We start from the raw sequence: 27132 nt of genomic DNA on the forward strand, positions 1-27132 counted from the left end.
AGCTGCTGTCATCTTTTTGTCTATGGGATTGCATCTGCATGAAAATGGATATAATAACGTACAGTCCTTAGTTTATGTACTTCTGATCTTTTTACCGTGATGAAAAATGAAATGTACACATTTACTAGAATTGCAATTTCCAAAAAAAATGTTTTCTTTAAAATTCATGCTCGTAGGTGCTGTACACTTGCAGCAACACTTTCAGTTTTAGTAGTAAAAAGGATTAAGACCTCTTTGTCACGTGCTGTTGCCATGGTAAATCGTAATATCTGAGATCCATTGATGATGGCTTTTCATTGTGGCTGTGCACGCGCTTAACTCAGAGTCAACCTACTCAGATTCGATTGAACTAACTCAGATCAGCTGTTCTGTAACCGAAAACTCAGAGTTTCCTATCTCAGAGTAAGTCAACTCAGAGTTCAAGTTTAAACATAGAGTTGGTTGAACCTCCTTATTGAAACGAGCCCCAGTTGGTTGATTGCAGTACCAGTTTTAGCCACAAGTTTTGTTATTGCAATACCAGTTTTGGCCACAATCCTACATACTGTTCCTTTAAAACAAACAAATGAACTTATAAAACATATACATTTTGAGATTAAAGACTACTGTGAGGTTATCATAACTTTAAGATGTTATTTAAGACAGTTTCTTTTTTTTGAGAATTTGAGTTATTACACGGCTATTCTGACTGGCCAGTCACAACATTCCAATATTCCTTCTTTTCAGGGTGTATTCCAGAAAGCAGGTTATGTGACTTACCCCGGGTAAGTTTAGAAGTAAGCAAGGGGATAACCTCTGCTTATGGGTTCCAAAAATGAAGGTAACTTTCAGGTTATGTAAGTAACCATAGCAACTGACTCTCTGAAGATGACCTGCTCCTGAGCAGGTTATGTTGCAGGGTTAGTTCATTTTAGTTCATGAAACAAGGCTCTGGAGGATGTCTGCACATGCATGTACTTATGATGAGTGTGTGGCGGGCGTGGAAGCATGTATTTTGCATAAGATTACAATGTTAAAGCATTTATTTTATTACATTTACAGTCACGAATATTTATTGCTGTCTTAGAAAATGTATGATATTTTTAATAACATGGATTGATATTTGTGATTGTACTAAGTACATTTAGTTATGCCCATTATTAATAAACATTGATCCATACATGTGTTCGGACCAAATACTATATATTAATGAAACACAATTCCATTAGTTAATTAATGTTAACATTAAAGTACATTTCCATATCAATTCTGTCAATTAATAAATAACCTCATCACTCTCTTTCCCTTACTAGATAATTTGTGATGAATCTAAAGTTATAATAAATGTGTGTGTGTCATTATTGAGCCAGAAATCTTTACATATATTACTTAAGTGACAATGTGGCAATGTTACAGTAAATGGGTAAAAATAGAAACACATGATGCCTATCAAAATAATAATTACTAAGGGACAGAAGTTACCCCTCCCTGCAGTCTCTGATAGGCATGTGCATTTAACACTGACCCACAGAATAACACAGGTGAAGCACAGGCTTTATTAGGTGACACCCACTGAATCACAGACATGGCATAGTGGTCAGAGATCTCCTATTATCAGTTAGAATCATGTACAACATGAAATAAAATAATAAATAGATATTTATCATATTTATTTCTTAAACATGCATTTAAGATCCTTAGCCCCCCCTCTCTACATTTGATCTATAGTTGGTATTTTTCTAATTCACCTTTTTTTTCTCTTTAAAATGGGCCTTTTGCAGCTGCTTTCCTGGGCTATCATTTTTAAGCCAAAAGGGAAATTGAGATATTTGGTTATATTAGATGATACAGGACATATCAGAACATGTTACTATGAGCACTAATGTAACATTTCTATTCTCCACTTCTGTCACAACAGTTCCCAATCGTCCAATGCAAATGATCATTAGTGTATAGTATACTGAAAAGCATTACACAAAATTATTGAAAATCTGTAAGGACTGTAAGGAAGCTTTACAATTAAAATAGGGTTATTTATCAGCTAAGTAAATGTTTAAAAAGATGGTGATACAGTGTCAGTCAATAAAAAGTCCAAAAAACTTAACAGGGTCACCCAAAGGAGCAGAAGTATAATAAGTACAATATAGTGAATATCATCGTAGTGCATTTTATGCATACACAATACAATCATATAAAAAACTGTAAATAAGCCTTATGACAGATTTATGCACTTGTTCCACAACTCTTAGGAAAATTAACCATGGTTTTATTGGTGTAAAGTTGTAGTAACCATGTTTTGTTTTTTTGGTGCCTTGATTACTATCAGCAAAACCATTGTTTACTACACTAACCATGGTTTAACAATTTTTTTGTCAAAACCATGGTTATTTTGTGGTTACCATGGTTTTACTGTAACCATGACTTTTTTACTGTAGTAGAACCATGGTTAATTTTCATAAAGAAAAAATATAATCATAATGAATATTTTTAAAATAATATATACAATCTTTATTTTTACAGGCTTTTAAATATGTGTATTTTCTTTGAGACACATGTAATATTGGACTTAAATTGGGTAAAATAGGTTTGTATTAAGTAATTATTTAATTTTATTTGTTTTGTAATCACGCACTTCTAAGCTGATCATAAAAAGTTAATTTTGCCAGAAAGTAGTGGTTTATAATGTTATTTCTCATTTAAAACTTTTAAGTTTTCTGCCGTTTCAATGATGACTCGTGAAATCTGTGATCCATTGACAATGCATTTATGTTGTTACCGTGAGCGCGCGTTAACTCTGGGAAACTTTCAGAATGTTGATTGAACTTAAACTGTGTTTTGGAACATACCCTGAGTAAGCAAGTTTGGTGTTGATCAACCCAAAGTTCGCTTTCTGGAATACACCCAGATAACTACTCAAAACCAATAACACACGGCTGCAAATCATTTTAACAGGTAGGCTACAGTTTAATATTACACAAAAATGTATTTTAACATATATGACATTATATTTACAAATGATTAAACCAAATAGTGTTCGTGACATTTGAACTTGTCTCATCTTAAAACTGAAAGTAAACGTGTTTTCCACAGGGAAGGTCTGCATTCGTTAATGAGCATGCTAGATATTTCTTATGAACATTTAATGTTCCTTAGATTATTTATGAGTTAAATCGCCGTATAATAAGCTGGATAATGTACAGGGAGCAGGCTGTTAGATAAACTGCCTACCAGCAACGCCTGACTCTAATAACGCAAGTTTACTCGAATGCTGCAAATCATTTTGACAGGTACAGTTTGATATTACACAAAAATAATATAAATAAGTCTTTTAACATATATGACATTATATTTACAAATGATTAAACCAAAAAGTGTGTTCGTGATATTTGAACTTCTTGTCAAAAACTAAACGTGTTTTCCTCGCGGAAGGTCTGCATTCTTTAAAAAATAGCAAATGAAATATTTCAAATCAATATTTAGTGTTCCTTACATTACATATGAGGTAAATGAAATTAGCAGGACAATACAGGATGATAATTTACGTTTTGCGTCGGGTCCTAATCACACTGTCGGACTTATTTCTGCGATATACATTGTCTCTTACATAACAAATCATAACCCAAATGAGATATGGATGTTAAATAACTGATTCAATACTGAATACACTAATAATAAAATTTGGCAAAGACAGTCGTTAAATGGACATCAATTACATGAAACCATTAAAACCATTAGATTTTAGCACAAACATCAGAGAGACAGCAGGGAATAAGAATTAATGGGAATAACATAACATTTTTACTAACTGTAAAAATGAAAGTCAATAGTAGGCTATTGCTAGCCAAAAAAGTCCATATTATATTGTTTGCTGGATCATTATGCATACTCCACCCACTTTTTGTTGTGTGGTAATGATGTTGAGCATTTGGTCAGAAGAGGAGGGTCTGGTATTGTCATATTTATCTTGAGACGCAGGCTGTGATTGGCACAGATCTTCATCACCTAGCAGTGGTCATCATTTGGTGGACCGTACAAAGTTTAGCATCAGGCCCAAGTTCTGTGGGTCGTGAGTGAAAGGATAAGACATGGAGACAAAACAAGTTTATTTTAGCGTAGAGTTTGCTTGCATATGCTAAACATGATTTAACAGAAGTTTTAGTATGATTCTGGTCGAGCTACTTGGTTTGTCATTAAATTACGTGAATGCTTGGTGAAAGATTCATTAATACATTTCCACGACATCTCTCTCACTAGTGAATGTGTCACTAAATGCACATAAACCACACCGTGTCTAGACGCAACATGATTCCAGGGATGGGCAATTTGTCTGTCCATACGAACACAAAAAAGGGCGTAGCACGTCGCCATCAATCACAAAACAGTTTTGTTTGAGTTTTGTTCAGTTTTCTGCTCTCCCACTGCAGCTGAGGAGCACACACACATACAGCGAGAATAGAGAACCAATACAAATACCCAATACAAAGATCCATTTCAGTTAGGGACGCACCAAAATGAAAATTCTTGGCCAAAAACCGAAAAAAAGGAAACCAAGGCCGAAAACCGAAACACCGAAAGAAATTATTATGCCAAAAAAATAGTACAATTGCATTTATGGCTATCATTGTGTACTATCTTTACTAGGGGTGTGTGACGGATCACAAATCTCACAGTTCGGATCACATTACAGTTTTTGAGGCAGATCAGATTATTTTTCTGGATCAGCAAAAATCTAATAACAAATAAAGAAATTGCAAACATTTATAAAAAAGAACAAAGTTGTACATTAATGAGGTCTGAAATTGCCATTAGGTACAGCAATCAAATTAAATGAATCATAACACTGTCTTTATTGTATAAATTAAATATATTATTATTTGTAGAGCTATCCCAGGTAAAAAAGTAGTATACTTTAGTGTATTAGAAATATGATTGAAGTACATGAAGTATAAAACAAGTATGCTTCTACTTGTTGTACTTAATTTAAAGAGTATTTAATATGTACTTTTTAAAAGTATACTTCCAAAAAGATGTAATTAAGTTCAACTTAACAGTCCAAAAAATAAGTATACTAATTTACCAGTAATTCAATTATTTTTAAAATGTACTTTTGGAAAGTATACTTCAAAAAAGATGTAATTAAGTTCAACTTAAGAGTCAAAAAAATAAGTATACTAATTTACCAGTAATTCAATTATCTTTTAAGTGTACTTTTTGAAAGTATACTTCAAAAAAGATGTAATTAAGTTCAACTTAAGAGTCCAAAAATAAGTATACTAATTTACCAGAAATTCAATTATCTTTTAATTGTACTTTTTGAAAGTATACTTCAAAAAAAGATGTAATTAAGTTCAACTTAAGAGTCCAGAAAAATAAGTATACTAATTTACCAGTAATTAATTTATTTTTTAAATGTACTTTTTGAAAGTGTACTTTGTTGTCAATGTATTTTAAATTGTATAGAAGTTTATTTTTTTTAAGTGTATTAAATTTGACATACTTAGAGTGACAATTCAATATACTTATGGGAAGTATATTTTTTGGAAATTAATTGTTAATTTACTTTTTTAAAGTGTACTATGATCTCACTTCATTAGAAGTGTGACTTCTGTACACTTTATACGGTACACTCTAAAATAAGTGTATTTTTAGTTGCATATCAGAGTACTTTCATAAAATACGTTAGAATAATAAAATGTATACACTGCATCAAAAGAGCTGTATCCGGACAAATACGGATGGGAAATCCCTGCTAAACTTTAGGTTTGCCAGATAAATGAGGCAGAGTGCTTGGAAACGTACTCAGAAGTAAACTCGTGAAACATCCAGAAACCTTGTGTATAGGAACTGGTGGAAGTTTCCAGGAATCCTCAAAGCTGGATGTGAGGAGTGCTGGTTGTGAGGTGTGAAGGGTTAATGACAGAGGTGCTGTCTCTGTTTTCAAAGCTGGGTGGGAGGTTCGAGGCAGCACACATAACATAAAAACTGGATAAAAACATTATATATCTACAAGTGCGTTTACTAAATACATGTATTATTATGCTAATGTGATTTAATTGATAAAGTTTTTTTTATTTAAGAAAATCTGAGCATCACTGAAAATAACTGTCAACATGTTTGTCAACTAAACATGTTTTGTAAACGTTATACATTTTATAAAAATATTTTATATTTTTATTATTGATAAAGTATAAAGAACAAATCCGTGTGAAAACGCAGATTATAAAAAGTACATAAGGTGCAAGCAGAGGATCCAAAATAATGAAGAAAAAAAAAACATTTGAAACATCCAATGCATCTTGGAACTCGTAGTCAAATTTACATCTGCAGCATGTGAACGCCAGGCCAAAAGACTTCAATTCCCAGAATGCACCTGCACCCACCCATTCATTCCCACCAATCAGGATCAACGGCATTATTCAAACCGCTACTGAGTGACTCGGTTTTCGTTTTCATGCTAAACAGTACGGCTGAGGTAAGTTTGACTTTCATTCCTCTACATCGCGCAGATCTGTTCCGTATTTGTTCCTATTTTGTTCTTCACTGTGATTATTTTTGTCTTTATGCGAGAAGTGTTTTAATTTAAAGCACACACAGGAAACATCACTGTGACGGTACACAGTAACTTAACGTTAGTAAGTTCAACATGCGGTTTTTCAGTGAGCAAAGTTACATGCAAAATGCCTGATAAACGAATCAATTCGATGTTTAAAACTTAAATAAAACTGCAAGATTACTTGTGTTGGAGATGTTCAGCTAACTGTAGCAAATGGCTCTTTCTGCTATTTTAAACGATATAGACGATCTCTTGTTGTTTAAAAGCTCATTGCTGTAGTTCTGATAGATGCTGCTTATTTTGCAAGCCTGTTTTAATAGCTTTATTCTGTTTAGTAACCAACTTAAGCCAGCTTCACGTTAAGTTTAAGATAAACTAACGTTAACGTTAGATGCTGTTGTAAAGAAGCTTGGAGTCAAAATATATTTTAAAGTTGTATGATTGCCTTCTTTTTTAATATGATGTCTATCCATGTTTGTGTTTACAGAGGTCATGTACCATGTGGTCGACCTTGCTGATGCTGAAGAGGTTTCTGTGTTAAAATGATGTAAGTTTAATCATTAATCTTGTTTTAATTCATGCCCATGTCATTCTGGCTACCAGTCAAATATCGCATACAATTAAAAATACTATTAATCACCTATAAAACCTTAAATGGCCCAGCACCTTCGTATCTTAGAGAATTAATATCAGAATACAATCCAACACGTACACTGCGGTCGCAAAATTCTGGTCTCTTAATTATTCCTAGAATATCAAAAGTGTCTAAGCTCTGAAATGATTTGCCAACTGATGTCTGTGAATCAGACACAGTCAATCACTTTAAATCTAAAGGGACACTTCACCCATTTGTATTAAAGGAATAGTCTACTCATTTTCAATATTAAAATATGTTATTACCTTAACTAAGAATTGTTGATACATCCCTCTATCATCTGTGTGCGTGCACGTAAGCGCTGGAGCGCGCTGCGACACTTCGATAGCATTTAGCTTAGCCCCATTCATTTAATGGTACCATTTAGAGATAAAGTTAGAAGTGACCAAACACATCAACGTTTTTCCTATTTAAGACAAGTAGTTATACGAGCAAGTTTGGTGGTACAAAATAAAACATAGCGCTTTTCTAAGCAGATTTAAAAGAGGAACTATATTGTATGGCGGAACAGCACTTTTGTGAGTACTTCGACTCGGCGCAGTAACACCCTCCCTCTCCCATTATGAGAGGAAGAAGGGGAGCGGATTTTTCAGGCGAGTTGAAGTACTCCCAAAAGTGCTATTATGCCATAAAATATAGTTCCTCTTTTAAATCCGCTTAGAAAAGCGCTACGTTTTATTTTGTACCACCAAAATAACTACTCATCTTAAATAGGAAAAACGTTGATGTGTCTGGTCACTTCTAACTTTATCTCTGAGTGGTACCATTGAATGAATGGGGCTAAGCTAAATGCTATCGAAGCGTCGCAGCGCACGCACACAGATGATAGAGGGATGTATCAACAATTCTTAGTTAAGATAATAACATATTTTAATATTGAAAATGAGTAGACTATTCCTTTAAGCCTAGTATCTTTAGAACCCCAGTCATGTTTTTGAATGTTCGTGCATCATTTCCTGAGACAGGAGAAATACAGATTTCAGTGTTGCACTTTCTTCTTTCAATGATGTAAAAATCATCATTTTGCATCATTGAAAGAAGGAAGTCCAATATCTTTGTTGAGGGGGTGAGACTACAAACACCCCTTTTTCAGTCAAATAGGCACCAAATTCGAAATGTATGTTACATTTCCACTACAAATATGAGACCCTTTCAATAAAGATTAATGTTTCTACGGGTGAAATGGTCCATTAAAGCAGTGGTTCTCAATCTTGTTCCTGGGGACCCACTGCTCTGCACATTTTGTATGTCTCTCTAACCTGACACACTTTGCTTAGTTCATGGAGCTCTCATCTAATGAGCTGATGATTAGAGTCAGGTGTGTTAGATAAGGAATACATACAAAATGTGCAGAGCAGGGGGTCCCCAGGAACAGGATTGAGAACCACTGCATTAAAGGATAATTCTGCCATTTAACACTTTGAGTCTCATTTCCAAGAGAAGTCAATGGAACTTTACAAAATGCCAAATAAAACACGACAGAAACTGTATTTTGCTACACTACTTGTTTTTAATCATCAACGAAAACCACAAACCACTCGGTTTTAAAAATGAACGTTAAGTGTTGTTTTAATGACATGCTTGTGCATGGCCCTTGACCTCCATTCTGAAGCAGTCAAGAGACGCTTCTAAACAAGTCAAAAAGTCAAGACATGACCCATTGTCAAAATTTCAGTGACCAACACTGTAGTTCATCCAAAACAAACCAGAAATGAGACTCAAAGTGTTTAATACCGGAATTATTCTTTAAGAATTTTTTCTTTAACAAAGCATTCACATATTTTGACTAGTATATTATACTTATCTCGCAAAAGTTAGCTTGTACAGAACAAAGCATTCACATAACTTGTCTAGGTAATTTACTAATGCCGCAATAGCTAGCCTGTCTGGAACCGAGCATATATTAAAACACAACACTGTGTAACACTTGCATTACATGTGAATGGCCCCTACACTAATAGGATTTTGTTTCTCTCTCCCTGTCTCGTCCTCAAACCCGAGGACATTGAGACAAACGGACCAGTTCCGGCTGCCGTGGAGGTCAACACACCACTGATCTACTGGCTGCCCTTCAACGTGATGCCCAGCCGATGCCTGACTACCGACGGAACCCGCTAAATCTCCTTATCCGTTTACATCCCATATATATATGTGTATATCTTTTCCTCCTAGGACTTTTTGTTCCTCCCTGAGGTTTTTCTCCTAGGGGTTTTTCAACCTCGGGGAGTCAACCAACATTGGCTTAACTTAGCACCCTCTTTTATACGAGACATTATTAATTTGCTCGCTTGTAAAGTTTATTCATAGCCGCTGTATTTTGCTACTTATATTGTCTGTTGATTTTTCTATGTTTCCCCTGCTTCTTTTAATGTAAAGCTGCTTTGAAACAACTACAAATTGTGAAAAGCGCTATATAAATAAAATTGAAATGTCTCTTTCCTGTTTTACAGATGCAGAGAGGGAGTGATTTCCCAACATCGAGGTGGCAGAGATCCGGGACCTTCTACGGAGGAAGTGCAACAATGCCAGTTACAAGGCCTCCAGTAGTTCAAATCAGAGCTAGATGTGCATATAGTACAAGTTGTTCGCAATTGTTCTCTTCCCGGCATTTCAAAGAAAGTCGACTGTTTAAGGTTCCCATTTTGCCAATATCTGTTTTGTGTGTTACTTTTGTGTCAATAATAAAGATCCTTTTTTGAAATGCAGTTTGTAATCTGTTTGTGTGCATTTGAACTGAATTTTTATATAATACACTTGTAGTGTAATTGCAATATTCATGCTTAAGTATAACAAAATGGGGATAAAAGTACAAATTAAATATACTTAAAATATAAAAATACACTATAATAATATTGCACTGAAAGTACGTCTTTATGATATTTAGGTTGTAATTGAACTTCACTTTAAAAACATTATTATTGTCATAGTGGGACACTTTAAAAGCACTAAAAATAGTTAGGAAGTGCATTTGTAGAGCACTTGAAATATTACAGAAGCATACTAAATTAACATAGTTTATACTAATTATAAGTATGATAGCAGTATGCACAAAATGTACTTAAACGCAACTATAATTTGTGCTGCAATGGCTTTTTAAGTGTATTTCCATTAAAATGGCAATACAATGCAATTGTACTGTAAGTGTGCTTAATTACTCATGAATCTTGATTTTCAGGAGTGTATTTTAGTGCACTTGAAGTTTAAAAAAAGTTGTTCCATTTTAGCATACTATTTACACTTGAAGTGTAATCAAATAGGTGTTAAGTTGAAGTTAATACATAATTGAGTACACTTAACTATACTTGGATTTGACGAAAATAGTACAAAATCTAGAAAATATACTTAGTACACTTTTTTAAAGTATATTTTTAATATAATTTTTATTCACCTGGGATTTGTGTCTTTGTCATGGGTTGTTTGATTAACATTTATGACACAGTATGTTAATCTTTAAGCAGAGACTGGTTTCTGACTGTAATCTATACATACACTTAAGACATAAACAAATGTTTTTATTAGAAAAAGAATACTGTGGAAATTATTTTGTTTATATGTGCCCTGTATGTATATGTACCCCGCCCCCCCCAAAAAAAAATACTTAAGCCGCCTTTCCACTGCACACGACATACGGAAACGACAGTCGGAGTTCTCCCCCTAGTGGCAGTCGTAATGAAGTTTCAGTTTAATCGTATATGGGAGGGAAGCTCATTCCAGCGCAAGAGGCTTCATTCTAATATTTTTACCATGGTGGAATAAATAAATCAATGCAAATGAATGAAACAATAAACAGCTATGCATATATGACAAAGATTGCCAATATTTTTTTGAGAGAACATATAAAGACAAGATTAAAATAATTACATACACAAATTAAATTAATAATGTATTTATTATCAGTAATCAATAGTGTTTTTTTTAAAGATTCAAGTGTAACTAATAAAGTTAAACCAAAAGGATTAATCATTTTCACCTCACACACAGTTTGTGATTGGAATACAATGAAAAACATAACTTCCGGTCGGCATATCGCATGCGGTTTAGTCGCACAAGTTCACATTTTTTAACGCATCCAACCGTCAAAACGGATCCAATATTTAAGCATCCGCAGATGGTCGGCACCTCACGCATCCGCTTTGCGACTCTCCATAGGAAATGAATGACTTCCGGCTTATCGGCCGTCGTTTGTCGTGTGCAGTGGAAAGGCGGCTTTAGTGGAGGATCGGCATTAGGCGTAGGAGACCCCAGTAATCCATGTGGCACTGGAAACCAGTGGCGGTTCTAGACAAATTTCACTAGGGGGGCCAAGGAGGGGCCAGTGTTTCACCAGAGGGGCACATTAAAAAAATGGCAAGAAATGATATTTAAAGATTATAGGGGTGGTTACAGGAATTAGTTCAAGACAGGACTAGGCCTTAGTTTAATTAGGAAATATAACTAGTTTGAACAAACATGCTTTACAAAAAACATTACTTGTGTGCATTTTGAAGCAAAACAAAGGGCACTGATGTATTTTAAGATATGGTATTGCAAGTTGTTTTCAGTTTGGACAACTCTTACATTTATTTTAGTCTAGGACAAGTCTAATCCCTTTCCGGGAAACTGCCCCGTAAACTTTATTTTACTTTACAATCATATAAATAAGAGTGAGTGCAGGTGCAATCAGCTCCCTTTTTCAGTCAGGGCACTACGCCATTACGCGAAATGTTAGTTATCTAAAAATTCCATGCTTCGCAAAAAACTGAGCATCGATGGTCCCTATGTTCCCTTACCGAAAATCAAGTGACCTTTTCTAAAGCCCTCCAACCAAAAAACATGCGAGCCTACTCAATAAACTTTATGAAATGCAAACTTTTATAAAGAAAAACATTTGTTTTAGTTTACATATAAACACACATTGCTAGACAGTTAGGGACCACAATCTAATCAATATTTAAAATAATATTTATTTTAAATTGTAAACATTTTTATAAGTAACATTTAATTATATTCCTCCAATTCTATGCATACGTAAGAGCATAATTACAGCGCTTTTTACAATGTCCTATTTAAAAAGTTAGCGAGATGTTGGTTTTGCCGGTTGTTGATGAGTAACATCTGTAAATGATCACAACGCGCTTAAGCAGCCACGTCACAGGAGAACAAGTGAACAGTGTCCCAATGTCAAGTGAGCTAGAGTCGTTACCATTGCCCAAACCTGCATACACATTCACAACAGGCAGCACCCGCAGCCAGCTACAGTGGTTGGGTGCGCTGCTCTAATTTGCCCGTGTAGAACGTTGCGTCACATTAGTTCCCCTTTTTGACGCTCGCGTGTAAAATCAAAATAAATTTATACTTTTTTATTTGGTCAGCACGGGGTGGCCAGGGACATGTCTACAGAGGCACGGGCCACCCTTGGCCTCTGTGTAGAACTACCACTGCTGGAAACCAGGGTGGTGCTCTGGACCTGGAGACAGAGACAGTAGAAAGAGAGGCTGGCATAGCCAGGTTAGCAAATGACAGGTTATTTAAGGCAGATAAAACATTGAGTTTGGTAATAGTCTTCTTGGGCCAGGCAGAGAGTTTATAGTGTATATTAATGGCCATCATGGAACAGGAAGAGAGTTCATAGTCGTCCATCTTGGGCAGGACAAAGAATTCATAGACGGCCATCTTGACAAGGGCAAAGAGTCTATGTAGCTTGGGAGTGACCATATTTGCTGACCTACAGGACACAGGGAAATCAAGGGTAACCATCTCAGCCTCTACAGGAAACTCAGGGAACATAGAAACAGGCCTTATGGTCAAGACAGGAAATTCAGAAAAACTTAGGCTCAGCACACTTGGTCAAGACAAGAAGCTCAGGGGACTCAGATTCTAACCCTTCACCAGTAATAGGAAGTGCAGAGAACTCACGTGACTCTGGTGATTTACATGACTCAGTTTCATGGGCTTGAGAATCACCACATGAAATAGACGAGGAGAAAACAGACCACACACACCACAGGGCCATGGCAAATACAGGGAGCACAGAATTCAAAGGGCATACCTCTGATGCCATAGGGACTATAGAACTGGACATAACTGGACTTGGGATTCCAACCGCCCATACAGACATCATCTGGGTATCCACCAGACTATACATCAACCGTTGGGTCCTGACATGATCTGGAAAGGTTGGTGAGGTGGCCATTTTGTGAAGTGGTTCAGGTGTGGCAGCCATCTTGTGAAGTGGCTTGGGTGTGGCAGCCATCTTGAGAATAGGTGCAGGTGTGATGACGGCCCTCTGAAAAGCAGGTGTGGTCGTGGAGACGGCCCTCTTACTAACAGGTGGCGGTATGGCGGTAGCCATCATGAAAACAGGAGCAGACATGGTAACAGCTAGGGATGTTAACAATTATTCGATCTTCGATTAATTGTCGATAAGAATTAAATCGATAAAACTTAACGATTGTCGAAAAAGCAAGCATGTGTGTGCGGCTACTGCGCAAAGCAGATACACAGCTGGTGAAAAATTAAACAAGCGCAAAGAAGTTAAACTAGCCATGATCACAACGATGCTCAATACCAAACACACAACTGGCATTTTAACCTTATTCGAGACGAGGCTGGCGGCTAACGCAACGAAATGGCATCCGCAGTGGATCTGAGAGGGTCCGATCCCGAAAATACAAACACGGTTACTGAAAGCAAAGACCCTCTTCAGGGAAGCCTACAAGATGGACAGACCCGACTGGTTTCCGCCTGGCCTTAGCCTCGGGTCCGCATACGAGCAGGTCATAAAACTCGTAACCCGACTCGTATGCTGGACGGGAACCCCTGCCCCGTATTTCCAAACGGCTGTACATGTCCGCTGGGTTCAAATAGGATTGTTCGTTCTGTCACGGTTCGTTAACACAAAAGAGAACCCAAACGCAGACAAGACGTACAAAATAAACTGAAGGTTTATTTAATAAACAAACACAAAAACCCACGTGGGGGTAAAACAGGTGATAAACACAGAAGCAGTAACACAAAACCAGGAACAAACACGAGATACAAAATAACAAAAGACTCTGAGAATGAGATTCAGGCAACCCGGATGACGGGAACTAAACACACTGAATCTGGACGAACGAACGAGCACACGACAGAGAACGAGAGGGCATTATAAAGACACAACACAAATGGGGAACAGGTGAACATAATTAATTACTCAAGACAAGATTACATAAGGGAGTAGGGTAAAAGTGACAAGACACTGGGAACACGTGACACCAAACCATGATGTGACTACACGTGTCCCCACACAAAACACAATGCTGCCATGATCTTGTCCTCTGAGATCAGACCTGAATCTCACACAAAGGTCTGGCAAGACCATGACAGCGACAAGACAGTGGGAACACATGGAAGCCACATACACAATATAACTCCACGTGTCCCCACACAGAACATAGTACTGTCATGGTCTTGCCAAATGCACTCAGACCTTAATCTAGTACAAAGGTCTGGCAAGCCCATGACACTGTCATGTTCCACCTCAACATGGAAAACAAGGATGTTTGTCGGATGTCCCTCAAGCAGGAAGCGCACAAACATCATCAAACACTATTTGATAGACAGGTCAGTGTCTCATCAATAATGAACACATTTGTCATGACACTTCTTGTTTTTTTGGCACTTTCGCCATGTTTAAGCAAGGTCTCGCGCTTAAAATGTGCGGATTCCGCCACCAACGCCGTTTTACTTGCAAACTCCGTTTCACAGGATTTACAGTAAACACTGTAACATCGAGCCGTTTTCATAGCAGAGCCACTCGTAATCTTTAAGCCGCTCTCTCTGTTACGTCCCGTATGATTTTAACAGGGTATGAGAGGGAATAACATATTAGATTAAAATATTATTAAAAGATTGAAAACAGATGTAATAACCAGGTTCAAAGTATTGTTGGAATTGTGTGATGGAATGAAATAGACAGAGTCAGATATTATGATTTCATTGTCTTTAGTGAAATATAAGTTATATACATTCTTGAAAAAAAGTAATAAACACCATACAATGGCGTGAAAATTTGACATTTACAACATTTGACAAATAAACAAAAATAATAGAACACTGGAGAGAGAGAAACGAGAGCGGAGCCAAAGCAATAAAACAATCAAAACATAACACACTCTAGCTTATACTCTTAATAAATCTTATCTAACAAAATAAACCATAAATAAAAATCGAGTATTAATCTACACTGACTGCCAAACATAAATACAAAAATAGCATCCGCTTCTTACCTGGTGTTTCTAACAGAAATAAACTAGGTGATGCGAAATGTATGTCACGTGACAATGTAACCTTTTTCCCTTCTCTCCGTGCCTAGGAAGAACCAGTCGAATCACTCTTTACACAGGTAGAAACACTTCATTACTTTTGTGATCAGAACATTTACTCAGACAATCAGAGCGAGATAAACAAGAGGTAGCGTGAGGGGTGAACTCAGAGCGTACACTGTTGTCCTTCTTCTTCTTCTTCTTCTTCTCAAGTTTAATGGCAGTTGGCAAACCAAACTTAAATGGTGCATTCCCGCCACCTACTGGATTGGAGTGTGGATAACGTTATGGTAGTAGTGACCTAAATCCTGTTAATTAAAAAAGTATCTTTTAAGAAATTAATTATTCCTTCATATACTTTAACCTGCTTTGGGCAATCACCTAATAATGCTTGCATAGACACAACGTTCATTTCCAACTCGCTTAAAGCTTGAAATAACTTACATCTTTCTCTTGCATAAGCCTCACATTTTAATAATACATGTTCAACTGTTTCCTTTTTTTCCGAGCCACATTTTCCACAATACCCAGTCTGGTGTTTCCCAATTCTGAACATACTTTGATTTAATAAACAATGGCCAATGCGCATTCTTGAAATTAAAACATCCTTCTTCCTGTTTCCAATGCTTCTTCTTTCCAAACCTACTGTTCTTTGAATGTTGTATAAATGTCTACCCTTATTTCCACTGTCCCACTCCTTCTGCCATTTATTCCTAATCTCCTTACTAATTATACTTTTTATCTCGGTCTTACTTAATGCAATTTTAATATCAACTTCTGAAAATTGTATGGCCTGTTTAGCTAAACTATCCACCTCTTCATTTCCCGTCACCCCCATATGAGCTGGTATCCAAAGGAAAGAAATACTGATTCCCAATTGTCTGATTCTGAAAAGACTTTGTAGTATTTCATAAATTAAATCCTGTCTAGCTATAGAAATACCACTTGCTATACTTTCAATTGCAGATAAAGAGTCTGTGCATATAACAGATCTGATTGGTTGAACTTCTTCAACCCACTGTAATGCTAATATAATTGCTATTAATTCTGCTGTAAATACTGAGATGAAATCTGATGTTCTTTTCAAAATGTTGACTTTAAATAGAGGTATAAATACTGCTGCAGATGTTGTACCAGAATCTGGATCTTTTGATCCATCAGTATATATCTGGATAGCACTATAATATACATGATCTATGTAATCTTGTACTGTTATGCTATCCAGGATTTTCTCCTCATTATGTTTGTCTTTGTGTAACTGCATATCAATAGAGGGCATGGGAAAAAACCAAGGGGGAATTGCTGGCAGCACCACACTAGAAGCAATATTAAAAACACTAATCCCTATATCTCTAGCCTCCTCATTGATATACCATCCAAAACTAGTTAGTTTTTTCTGGCTATATTCCCAACATTCCCTTAAAACATTTTTAACTGGATGGTTCTCCAACTGACCTTTTATGTTTGCCCAATATCTCATTCTCAATTTTATCCTTCTCATTCCTAGTGGCATAACCCCCATCTCAACATTAAGTGCTGACACTGGTGATGATCTAATTGCTCCACAACATATCCTTAACGCTTGATTCTGAATTGCCTCAATCTTATCCAGTTGAGTTTTTGAGGCAGAACTATAGACCATGCTACCATAATCTATAGCTGCTCCAATAAGTGCCACATAAATACTTTTGAGCGATTTCCGATATGCTCCCCATTCAGCTCCAGCTAAACATCTCATTATATTTATCACCTTTTTACATTTATCAATTATTCTCTGTATATGTACACTAAAATTCAATTTTGAGTCCATCCATACTCCTAAAAACACAACAACTGACTTCTGCTCCAACATTTCATTATACATTTTAATATTTATAGTAGGGTTAGTTTTCTTTTTTGAAAAACAAATGACTTGTGTTTTTGCCATAGAGAGCCTAAAGCCCCATTTGTTTGCCCAGTTTTCTATCAGATTAACAGCATTTTGAACCTTTTCTTGTACAAACTTAACATTCCTACCTCTTTTCCAAATTGCAGCATCATCTGCATATAAGGATTTTCCTATCCCTGGTTCTATCTGAGAAAAAATGTCATTTATCATCAAATTAAACAAAATAGGACTACTGACACTCCCTTGAGGAGTTCCATTTGCAATTTGGTAAGTATTGGAATATGCACTTCCCACTCTGACTTGAATAGTTCTATTTAACAGAAAGTTCATAATCCAGTTATACATTTTACCATTTATTCCCATCATATCCAACTTAATTAAAAGTCCCTCCTTCCACAACATATCATATGCCTTTTCAACATCCAGAAATACACCTACCACAACTTCTTTATTAATCTGAGCCTTTCTTATGTCAGCTTCCAAACACAGCACAGAATCCATTGTGTTTCTCCCTTTTCTGAACCCACTTTGAAAAGGGGAGAAAATATCCCTCCTCTCAATAACATAAACCAGCCTGCTCATTACCATACGTTCCATAATTTTGCATAAATTTGAAGTTAGAGCTATAGGCCTATAACTACTGGGTTGCGTATGATCTTTTCCTGGTTTTGCTACTGGGATAATTACTCCATGTTTCCATTCCATTGGAAGCTTTCCTGAATTCCATACCTTATTATACATATTTAAAATGACAAATAATGAGGGATCCGATAAATGCTTAATCATTTCATAACATATCTCATCCCTACCCGGAGACGTTTGTTTGGTGCCAGCAATTGCTCTTTTTAACTCAAACAAAGTTAATTCATAATCCAATGGATCTCCAGTTGATTCCTTAACTTCCAATATATGTAGGTTTTTCCTCACACTCTGTTCCCTTATCCTCAACATATCATTTGATAAATTTTCATTACTATGTACTTTCACAAATGTTTGTGCTAGTATCTCTGCCTTCCTACTATCAGCCACAACTACTTCCTTATTATGCATTATCGTTGGAATACAATTTTTCCTTTGTTTTCCTCCCATCTTTCTGATCATATTCCAAACCTCATTGATTTCAATATTTCCCCCAATATTATTGCAGAACTCTCTCCAATAATTCCTCTTTGCTGTCCTGATAACCCTCCTTACAACTGCCTGAGCTTTTTTATAAACAATAAAATCATCATAGCTAAAAGATCTTCTTACTATTTTAAGTGATTTGTTTCTTACTTTTATTGCCACACTACATTCCTCATTCCACCATGGAACAATTTTCCTCCTACTACAAGCCTTCTTTCTGCCAAACACTTCTTCTGCTGTGCTCCTAAGAACCTCACTGATTTTTGTATTTAAAACATCAATATCTTCCAAGACATCCACATTAATATCAGCCATTTTATTTTGGCATATCTCACTATACAACTCCCAATTCTCGGATTTAAAATTCCATCTAGGGATTCTTTCCATTACTGTTTTTATTAAGTCTACTCCAACTGTACTACACACAGGAAAATGATCGCTACCAATAGTACTTTCATTCAATACCTTCCAATCACATCTTCGAGCTAAATTTTCTGATACTAATGTCAAATCTAATACAGAATATTTGCATAGAGACAAATTTACTCTTGTGTAGCTTCCATCATTAATGCATACAAGCTCTCCCCAATCAAGCATATCTTCTATAATCAATCCATTATTATCAGTACTAGAACTCCCCCACAAAGTACTGTGTGCATTAAAATCACCACACCACACCATTTTAAAATTCCCAACTCCTCCAATATTAACCATCATATCCTTAGTTAGCTTACCACATGGATTATAAAAATTTATTAACCTAATACTCTGATTTCCTTCCCATACCTCCACTACCACAGCCTCATACTCATTATTTTCTTCCACTTTCCTAAACCCTATACCTTGTTTAATAAAAGTTGCTACTCCACCCCCATTTCCTTTATTCCTATCTTTCCTAATTGACTCATATCCATTAATCAAAAAATTTAACTGAGGTTTAAGCCACGTTTCTTGAACACATATAATATCTGGGGATACTTCACAATTTGCTATAAAATGCTTAAATTCTTGCCCATTCGCAATTAAACTTCTTGCATTCCACTGCAAGATTACAAAAGCCATTATGAGCCCCCACATGCTGTCTGACTATTTGTTGCTTGGATCAAAAGTCTCTCATTGATCATCTCAACTGATATGTTTTTTAATTCCAAATATTTTTCTGCAGCTCTAATGATTATCTTAATCCTTTCGGATCTACTTTCAGTCTGTGCTGAACAATTCACCACTTCTGCCACAAAAGCTATGAATGACACTTTATCTTCAATCAATTCAATTATTTTACTTGGTGTTGGCACTTTACTTGGTTGTGGTTGCATCCTCTCAGGGGTCTCCTCAGCTAAACTTACTTTGGGGGTTTGCTTCACTTTTTTAACTGCTTCAGCAAAGGATATTCCTTCTTCCCTTCTCACACTTTGAACCTTAATTGCATCTTTCCTTGCCACACACCCTCCATAAGCTGCACTGTGTTCTCCCCCACAGTTACAGCATTTTGGGGTTTTATCTTGTCCACATTTTCCATACTCATGATCGCCTCCACATCTTGCGCATCTTTGCTTGCCTCTACATACAGCAGCCACATGCCCGTATCTTTGGCATTTGAAACACCTTACTGGAGGAGGAATGTACACTCTAACTCCATAGCTGACAAATCCCAAATATACTCTTTCTGGTAATTTGGACTCATCAAAGACCAACATAACTGAAAGACTGTCCATTTTCTCATTGTTTCTGAAGCATTTCAATCGTCTTACTTCCTTAACTGTTGCTCCCTTTACATTTCTTTTAATCATATCATCTGAAACATCCAAAGGGATTCCAGTTATTACACCTCTCATCCAATTTCTTTCTTCAGGAATTGAGCATTCTACTTTATGACCAATCATTGATTTAAGTCCCAAAGTTGCTTTTTGTTGCCTGTTATCTTTACAAAACAACAACAATCTTCCATCCTTTAAAGTTTTAATATTCTCTACAATCCCTACACTTTCTTTGATTGCTTTTGTTAATTTCAAAGGGTTGATGTTACTCACAGAGTCGGTAGCAAACTTTATCATAACTTTATACTCCTTCTTCTTCCTTTGTGCCAGTTGACTCCCCTTGTCGCTTTCCGAGTCAGACATTAAATCACGACTTTTCTTCCTTTTCTTTGTTTTGACTACATTCCACCCTAAACTTGAATTTCCCCCACTATCTTCCTCAAACCTATCCTCCTCCATTTCCGGATCACTACCGGAATCTACGTCAGTTCCTACCATCCGTACACCAGTCACAATCCAGCCGTTTGCCAACCGCTTCCACGCCTCCGATCCAGTTCTTCTCTGTCTTCAACCAAACTTGCACTGTTGTCCTTACGCGACTTCCGGGTTTTTATAAAGGACAGGTGAGCATTGATTGGCTGTAACGGTGAAGTGATGATGATGATTGACATGATGGATAGCCAATCACAGACCTAAGAATGAGATAGAAGTGAGATATCAAGAATGGGGAGAAAAACATTTCAAAATAAAAGTTGGCCGTATTATATGACTCTTAACGGCCGTAACACTCTCCAAAAGGTTTAACGTTAAGCCTTATTTTCCGGTGGTGAAGTTGCATTTAAATCCGGACCGTCGTTATGAATTAATATAGTAGTAACATTGGCTGTAGTCGGCTCGTTCTCTTCATGCTCGCAGTTCGTTTTTTCACATTTTCGCGCTTTGCGTACGAATGTGTGTTTCTTGGATATTATTACAACAAGCCGTGTATCAACGACTCAGAAATCTAGGTGAACAACTAGAAAAATAACACTTGATGATAATGAAACTTTTATTTTGTCATGGACGCACGGACTTTCATTCGACTGTGCGGAGTGCCCGTTATGAGGCGGGGTTTACTGTGTCTATTAGTTATTATATTTCATTACGAGATTAAATTGATGATTTTTATCAAAACACCAACTACATTCACTCATTTTACTAGCATGTTATTTTGACAAAATAAAATCTTTTAATTTGCGTAAGGAAACTGGCATTTTTACGCACACTTATGTCATTGGCTATATGCCACTGCTGTAATGGCTTATTGCACTATTACTGTTAACAGTTATTCGATTGATTGATCGTTAATTTTTAAATGATCATCGAATATGGGAAATTGCATAATTTGACATCCCTAACAGCCATCTTAGGGACAGGCATGGTGGCAGCCATCTTGGAGCCAGACATGGTATTAGTTGTCTATGGTAAAATAGGCAGGACTTGAGCTGGCTTTATATGTACAGTCTCTGGCTTGACAAATCTGGCATCCAAGGGTATGGCAGCACGTAAAACTGCACCCACAAAATCCGCCAACAAACAGTCATAATCCAGAGGTACAAATTTGTTTAGTGTGGAGTCGAGTCCCAACCAGTGTCCGAGATGCCAAACTCCAAAATCTAGCAGTGAAATCTTGAACAGATCCATTACCTGGTGCATAGAACTTAATCCATCTGCTAGATCCATGGTCTTGGTAAAACAAACTTCAGCTGGATTCTGGGTAGGCAAAGTATTCTGAAACGTGCTGAGACTGATGGTAGAATCCAAGTGCAGAAGTTTATTAATAAAGCCAGCCAAACAAGACAAAAGGGTAATCCAAAGACGTAATCCAAGGAACAGGCAAACAGGTCATAACATGAACAAGGCAACATGAAACAATAAACAAATGAGAAGGCTTGGTAATGCAGTTACAACTAACAATACTTCACAATATGTTCTTCTTCTTCTTTTGTGTACTGGCGGACTGGTGAACTGAGCACATACCGCCACCTATTGTTCCATATTATCTATTTCCTCATTTCATATATAGAAAAAAAACAGAATTTCAGTATACCGTAAATCCTCTAATATTGGCCTGTATTCCATTAGCGGCCGGGTCTCTAACATTGGCCGGTCTCGTTGTCGGCGGAGGTAAATAAAGGCCGGTCTCTAATAGTGGCCGGGGCTATTATTAGAAGTAACATTATTCTTGGCAGGTCACAACATTATGCTTGTCATACATGCAAATACCACAGGGGGGCAATGTTTGCTCATGAATCCAACCCATCGCTACGGTAGCCTGGTCATGTCAATCAATCAATCACTTCGCTTTTGACTCGCACGTGAGACTTCAGTCACCATTATTTACCATGGCAGCTGCGGAGCCAAAGAGGAGACGGAAATTTGACATTAAGTTCAAAGACGACGTGCTGGAATATGCTGCAGCGCACTCAGGGGAGCAAGCTGCTAAACATTTTAACATTGACCCGAAAAGAATAAGATACTGGAAAAAGCAGAAAATGGATCTAGCCGCGGCAAACAAAAAGAGAGCAAGACTGCCAGGAGGAGGGAGAAAAAAGGTTAGTGAGGAGTTGGACACAAAACTCTCTGAGTGGATTCATTCAATGAGGGACAGTCATAACCGAGTGTCGAGGAAAATGATCCGAAACAAGGCTCTGGAAATCTACCCTACAGTGAGTGATAGAGGGGCGCGATTTGTGGCTAGCAGGGGTTGGCTGCAAAAGTTTTTAAACCGAAATGGCTTCGCATTGCGACGTCGCACTACAATGGCTCAGAAGGACCCAGATCTCCTCACAGAGAAACTTGTCTCATTCGTCGACTACGTGAGCAAGACTGTCGTCTCGAAATTAATTTCAGAGAACGACATAATTGCAATGGATGAGACAGCCGTCTGGTTCGATATGGTGTCTCCCAGTACTATTGACGTAAGAGGGACGAAGAGTGTTGCGCTCAAAACAACAGGCCATGAAAAAAGCCTCCTCACTGTTGTCCTTGCTGCCAAGGCTGATGGCACTAAACTCAAGCCTTTTGTAGTCTTCCGGGGGGCCATACGTGAAGTGAAGGCAATGCAGCAAGAGATCTCAAGAGCAGTCATTGCCACATCTGCCAACGGCTGGATGAATGACGACTTGACCACGGCATGGCTCAGATCAGTGGTAGGCAAATTCAGTTTTCGCCCGCGCCTCCTGGTATGGGACGCCTACCGCTGTCACATCAGCACCTCTACCAAACAGGAATTGAGGTCGGACAACATCACAACCGCGGTGATCCCAGGAGGCTGCACTAAGTATGTCCAAGCCCCCAATGTCATGTGGAACCAGCCCTTCAAAGCGAGCTTACATGCTTCTTATGATGAGTGGATGGCTGGGGACGCAGACAAGCAATACACAAGTGGAGGGAACCTAAAAGCACCATCTCGCCGTCTGCTTGTGGAATGGGTTCTCGCTGCTTGGGACAAGCTGGACAAAGACCTGATCATTAAGTCCTTTAAAGTGTGTGGGCAGTCTGTGAAACCCGACGGGAGTGAGGACGACCTCATACTGTGCTTCCGAGAGGGACAGGTATGTTGAAATTAGCACTCACATTTATCACTATCACTCGCTCTCTCTTTCACTTTTCCTGTCGCTCTCTACCATTAGATAAATTCCATTTGTGAGTGAGCCTGTCCACTGTGCCTTGCTATAACGCCAAACGAATTAATTAATGTATTGTTTATTAATGTATCGTTCTTTACAGCCCTGCGCTGCTGGACGAGAGGCTCTGACTGCTGCCCGCCTGCGTGAGGAAGAGAACAGACGCGCAGCGGAACATGAGGAGGACGAAGAGGAACTGTATAATAATGAACTTGTTGTAGAGGCTAGCGCAAGTGATGAGGAAATTACAGGGAGAGATGAAGAGGAGGAAACTGAGGAGGAGGAGGAGGAGGATTAAACAGAATTGTTTTGTTTTTTTTTTACTTTAAACCAAACGAAACCGGACACACAACAACATGACATAGGACTATAATTGAAAAATCTGAGGATGGTTAAACTTTGGAGTGGTAAGGGGTCTAAACCAGTAAGTTGCCTTTTGTTATGAATAGCCTACGGTAATTATCACAGTGTATGGTTAAATGTTTAAAATGCACTACCGTTATGTTTGCTATGTTTTTGCCGGTAGCCTGAATTACTGTTATTTTTTGTAAATGTTCTGTATGCATACCATAATGTTATATGGTAACTGTACGTTTTCAATAAATGAACCTAGTATTTTATAAGTTCAAATTGACACAAAATCTCGTTTTTATTAATTCTACTGGTAGTCCGTTTGCTCAAATAGAAATAAAGGCCTGTCTCTAATTCTGGCCTCCTTCCAATAAAGGCCTGGGCCGCGATGTGCTTGAGTAAAATAAAGGCCCGGGCCTATATTAGAGGATTTACGGTAAGCTGACGCTGCGACTCCAGCACCTCCAGCCTATACACGGAACCCTGCCGAATCAAAACTGCCCTTAAAAATGTTTCAATCCTATACTCTATTCCTGTACTATATATGAATTCCATTAACACCCTATTAACTTCCACTCCTAATATATACCTCAAATCTAAATCAAAGAATGAATACAAAGATCTAACCATTTTTTATAGGTGTCCTCCTGCACTTTGTGAAACAGCTTGAGTTGTTCTTTGCAGGGCAAGGCCTTTTCACTGCAAACACATCTTTGTGTGCACACTTCTGTGCATAATTTATGTGAAAACAGTGGTTTGTAATAAACAGGACCACTTCACAACCTCTTTGGACAGAGATGGCTGCCCCCAGTCTCGATTACCTGAAGGGACATGAATTGTCCAGGTGAGACCTTATCTTATAGAAATTGTTATTACTCGTTGTTCTGCTTCACTTATAATATATTTTTTCTTTTTCTGGTCAAGTTTGCATGGACCAATTACTGATGAACCAAACATCACTCCCTTATACGACTATAGTGACTACTACAGTGAAGGTCTTGATCCATCTGTGTTATCCTGTGATTATGGAGTTCATGCATCCAACATCCTGCCTGTGTTATACTCTCTGTTCTTCGTGATGGGTCTGCTGGGTAACCTGCTGGTGTTATGGGTGATGTTGATGGGTGTAAAGCTGAGAAGCATGACTGACATCTGTCTTCTGAACCTGGCTTTAGCTGATCTCCTGCTGGTCTCCTCTCTCCCGTTCCTGGCTCACTATGCCAGAGATCAGTGGGTCTTTGGAGGCCCCATGTGCACCATAGTTTTAGGCGTCTATCACATTGGATTCTACAGTGGGATTTTCTTCATTGTACTGATGAGTGTTGACAGATATTTAGCTGTGGTTCATGCTGTGTTTGCTTTGAGAGTCAGAACAAAGACATATGGGATCTTAGCCAGTGTGGTCATCTGGATCATTGCTGTTGCAGCTTCGTTTCCTGAGCTTATGTACCTTGAAATCAGTAAACACAATAATAAAACATACTGTCAGTCTTATCCAACAGATGATCACAACTCTCACCATTATGCAAACACTGTTGGTATCATTAAGATGAATGTTTTGGGATTATTTATTCCACTGTGTGTAATTGTATTTTGTTACTCAATGATTCTTCACAGACTCCCAACAGTTCACCCTTCCAGGAAACAGGCCGTGAGACTTGTCATTGTAGTGATGGTTGTCTTCTTCTGCTGTTGGGCTCCATACAATATTGCAGCTTTTGTGAAAGCATTGGAGCTAAATAAACTCATAGAGACATCCTGTGATAAAAGCAAAGCAATCACTCTTAGTCTTCAGATCACAGAAGCTTTGGCTTACTCACACAGCTGCTTGAATCCCATTCTCTATGTGTTTGTAGAACAGAAATGTAGGAGGCACCTTTTCAGACTCCTGAACAAAACACCCATCAGCAGATTTCAGTTCATGAAGAGATACCTTACACAGGCTACAGGATCTGTTTATTCACAGACTGCCAGTGTGGTTGACAGACATACTACAGTAGTGTGAATGAAATAAATCCCCAAATATCATCAAAAAGGCACTTGCTTGATAGTTTAAAGGAAATTTGACATTCCTTTTGTGAGTTATTTTACTTTGGCATTCTGTAAGTGAATGTTTATGGTTCTGGTCAGAGTAGGATGTAAATAGCTGGTTAAAGATGCTTAGTTGTGTAATTGCCTTCAATACGTATTGTTTGGCTTTCTTCAACCATGCTAGAAATATGATCTCAACCATGATTAAACTGTATGATATGTGTTTAAAGCCTTAAATAACTTATGTTTTTAGTCTTATTCAGTGTTTTTGCTCAATAATAATGAATGATTGTTAAGAGATTGTTTCAGTCCAAAGTCACAATGACAGATGGGACTTCAATAATTGTTTGACATAAAAAAAAAATTTACAAGCTAAAATTGCATCATTGTAGGACAATAGGTTACAAAAAGTATGCTCTTTTTTTAAACCATGGTTCGGGATACACTTGTAGGTCTCACATATTCTCAAATATTTCCCTCTTTTATTTAAAAAAATATGTTGTTGGGTCCTGGGACAGATTATACCTATTTTGGGTGGGTCGCAAAATAAAAAGTTTGGAAACCAGTGCTCTATAGTACTTGAGGTAATCTTTATAACACCAAGTAGATCCAAATAACTAATCAACAAGTTTCATAGATTATTTAACTTAGTAAATCTAGAAGGAGTTTAGGAGCATTGTTTCTCGTGAGGATGTCTGTTAAAATATATTTACATGCCTTTGGATGGAGATTAATTGAATTATAATTCAGTTTAATTTACAATATCTTTGGTAAAGTATACTAATATAACAAAATAACATGGATAAGATTTTTTTCAATAGTTGGTCCAAGTTGGTCTTC

General features: G+C 37.3%; 1 protein-coding gene across 3 annotated transcripts; it reads left to right on the forward strand.

The window, feature by feature from the left end:
* The first annotated feature begins 2782 nt into the window (after positions 1-2782).
* Positions 2783-27132, forward strand: LOC135728147 (C-C chemokine receptor type 5-like). 3 transcript variants are annotated; one of them, XM_065246271.2, is made up of 3 exons: positions 2783-2931; positions 25031-25105; positions 25186-27132. In XM_065246271.2, the coding sequence occupies exons 2-3, from the start codon at positions 25059-25061 to the stop codon at positions 26264-26266; spliced, it is 1128 nt and encodes a 375-aa protein (XP_065102343.2). In that variant the 5' UTR covers positions 2783-2931; positions 25031-25058; the 3' UTR covers positions 26267-27132. The 3 variants fall into 3 exon arrangements, with proteins under 3 accessions (XP_065102343.2, XP_065102341.2, XP_065102342.2); XM_065246269.2 differs by having other exon boundaries at positions 2790-2931; positions 24901-25105; positions 25186-27131; XM_065246270.2 differs by having other exon boundaries at positions 2790-2931; positions 24946-25105; positions 25186-27131.

This window comes from Paramisgurnus dabryanus, chromosome 13, assembly GCF_030506205.2.
Source record: "Paramisgurnus dabryanus chromosome 13, PD_genome_1.1, whole genome shotgun sequence".
NCBI lineage: Eukaryota > Metazoa > Chordata > Actinopteri > Cypriniformes > Cobitidae > Paramisgurnus > Paramisgurnus dabryanus.

Excerpts from the sequence above, each read along its gene's own strand:
- LOC135728147 (XM_065246271.2), top strand. The coding sequence starts at position 25,059 with ATGGCTGCCCCCAGTCTCGATTACCTGAAGGGACATGAATTGTCCAG. Across the intron at positions 25,106-25,185 it reads AAGGGACATGAATTGTCCAG|TTTGCATGGACCAATTACTG; the intron begins GTGAGACCTTAT and ends TTTCTGGTCAAG.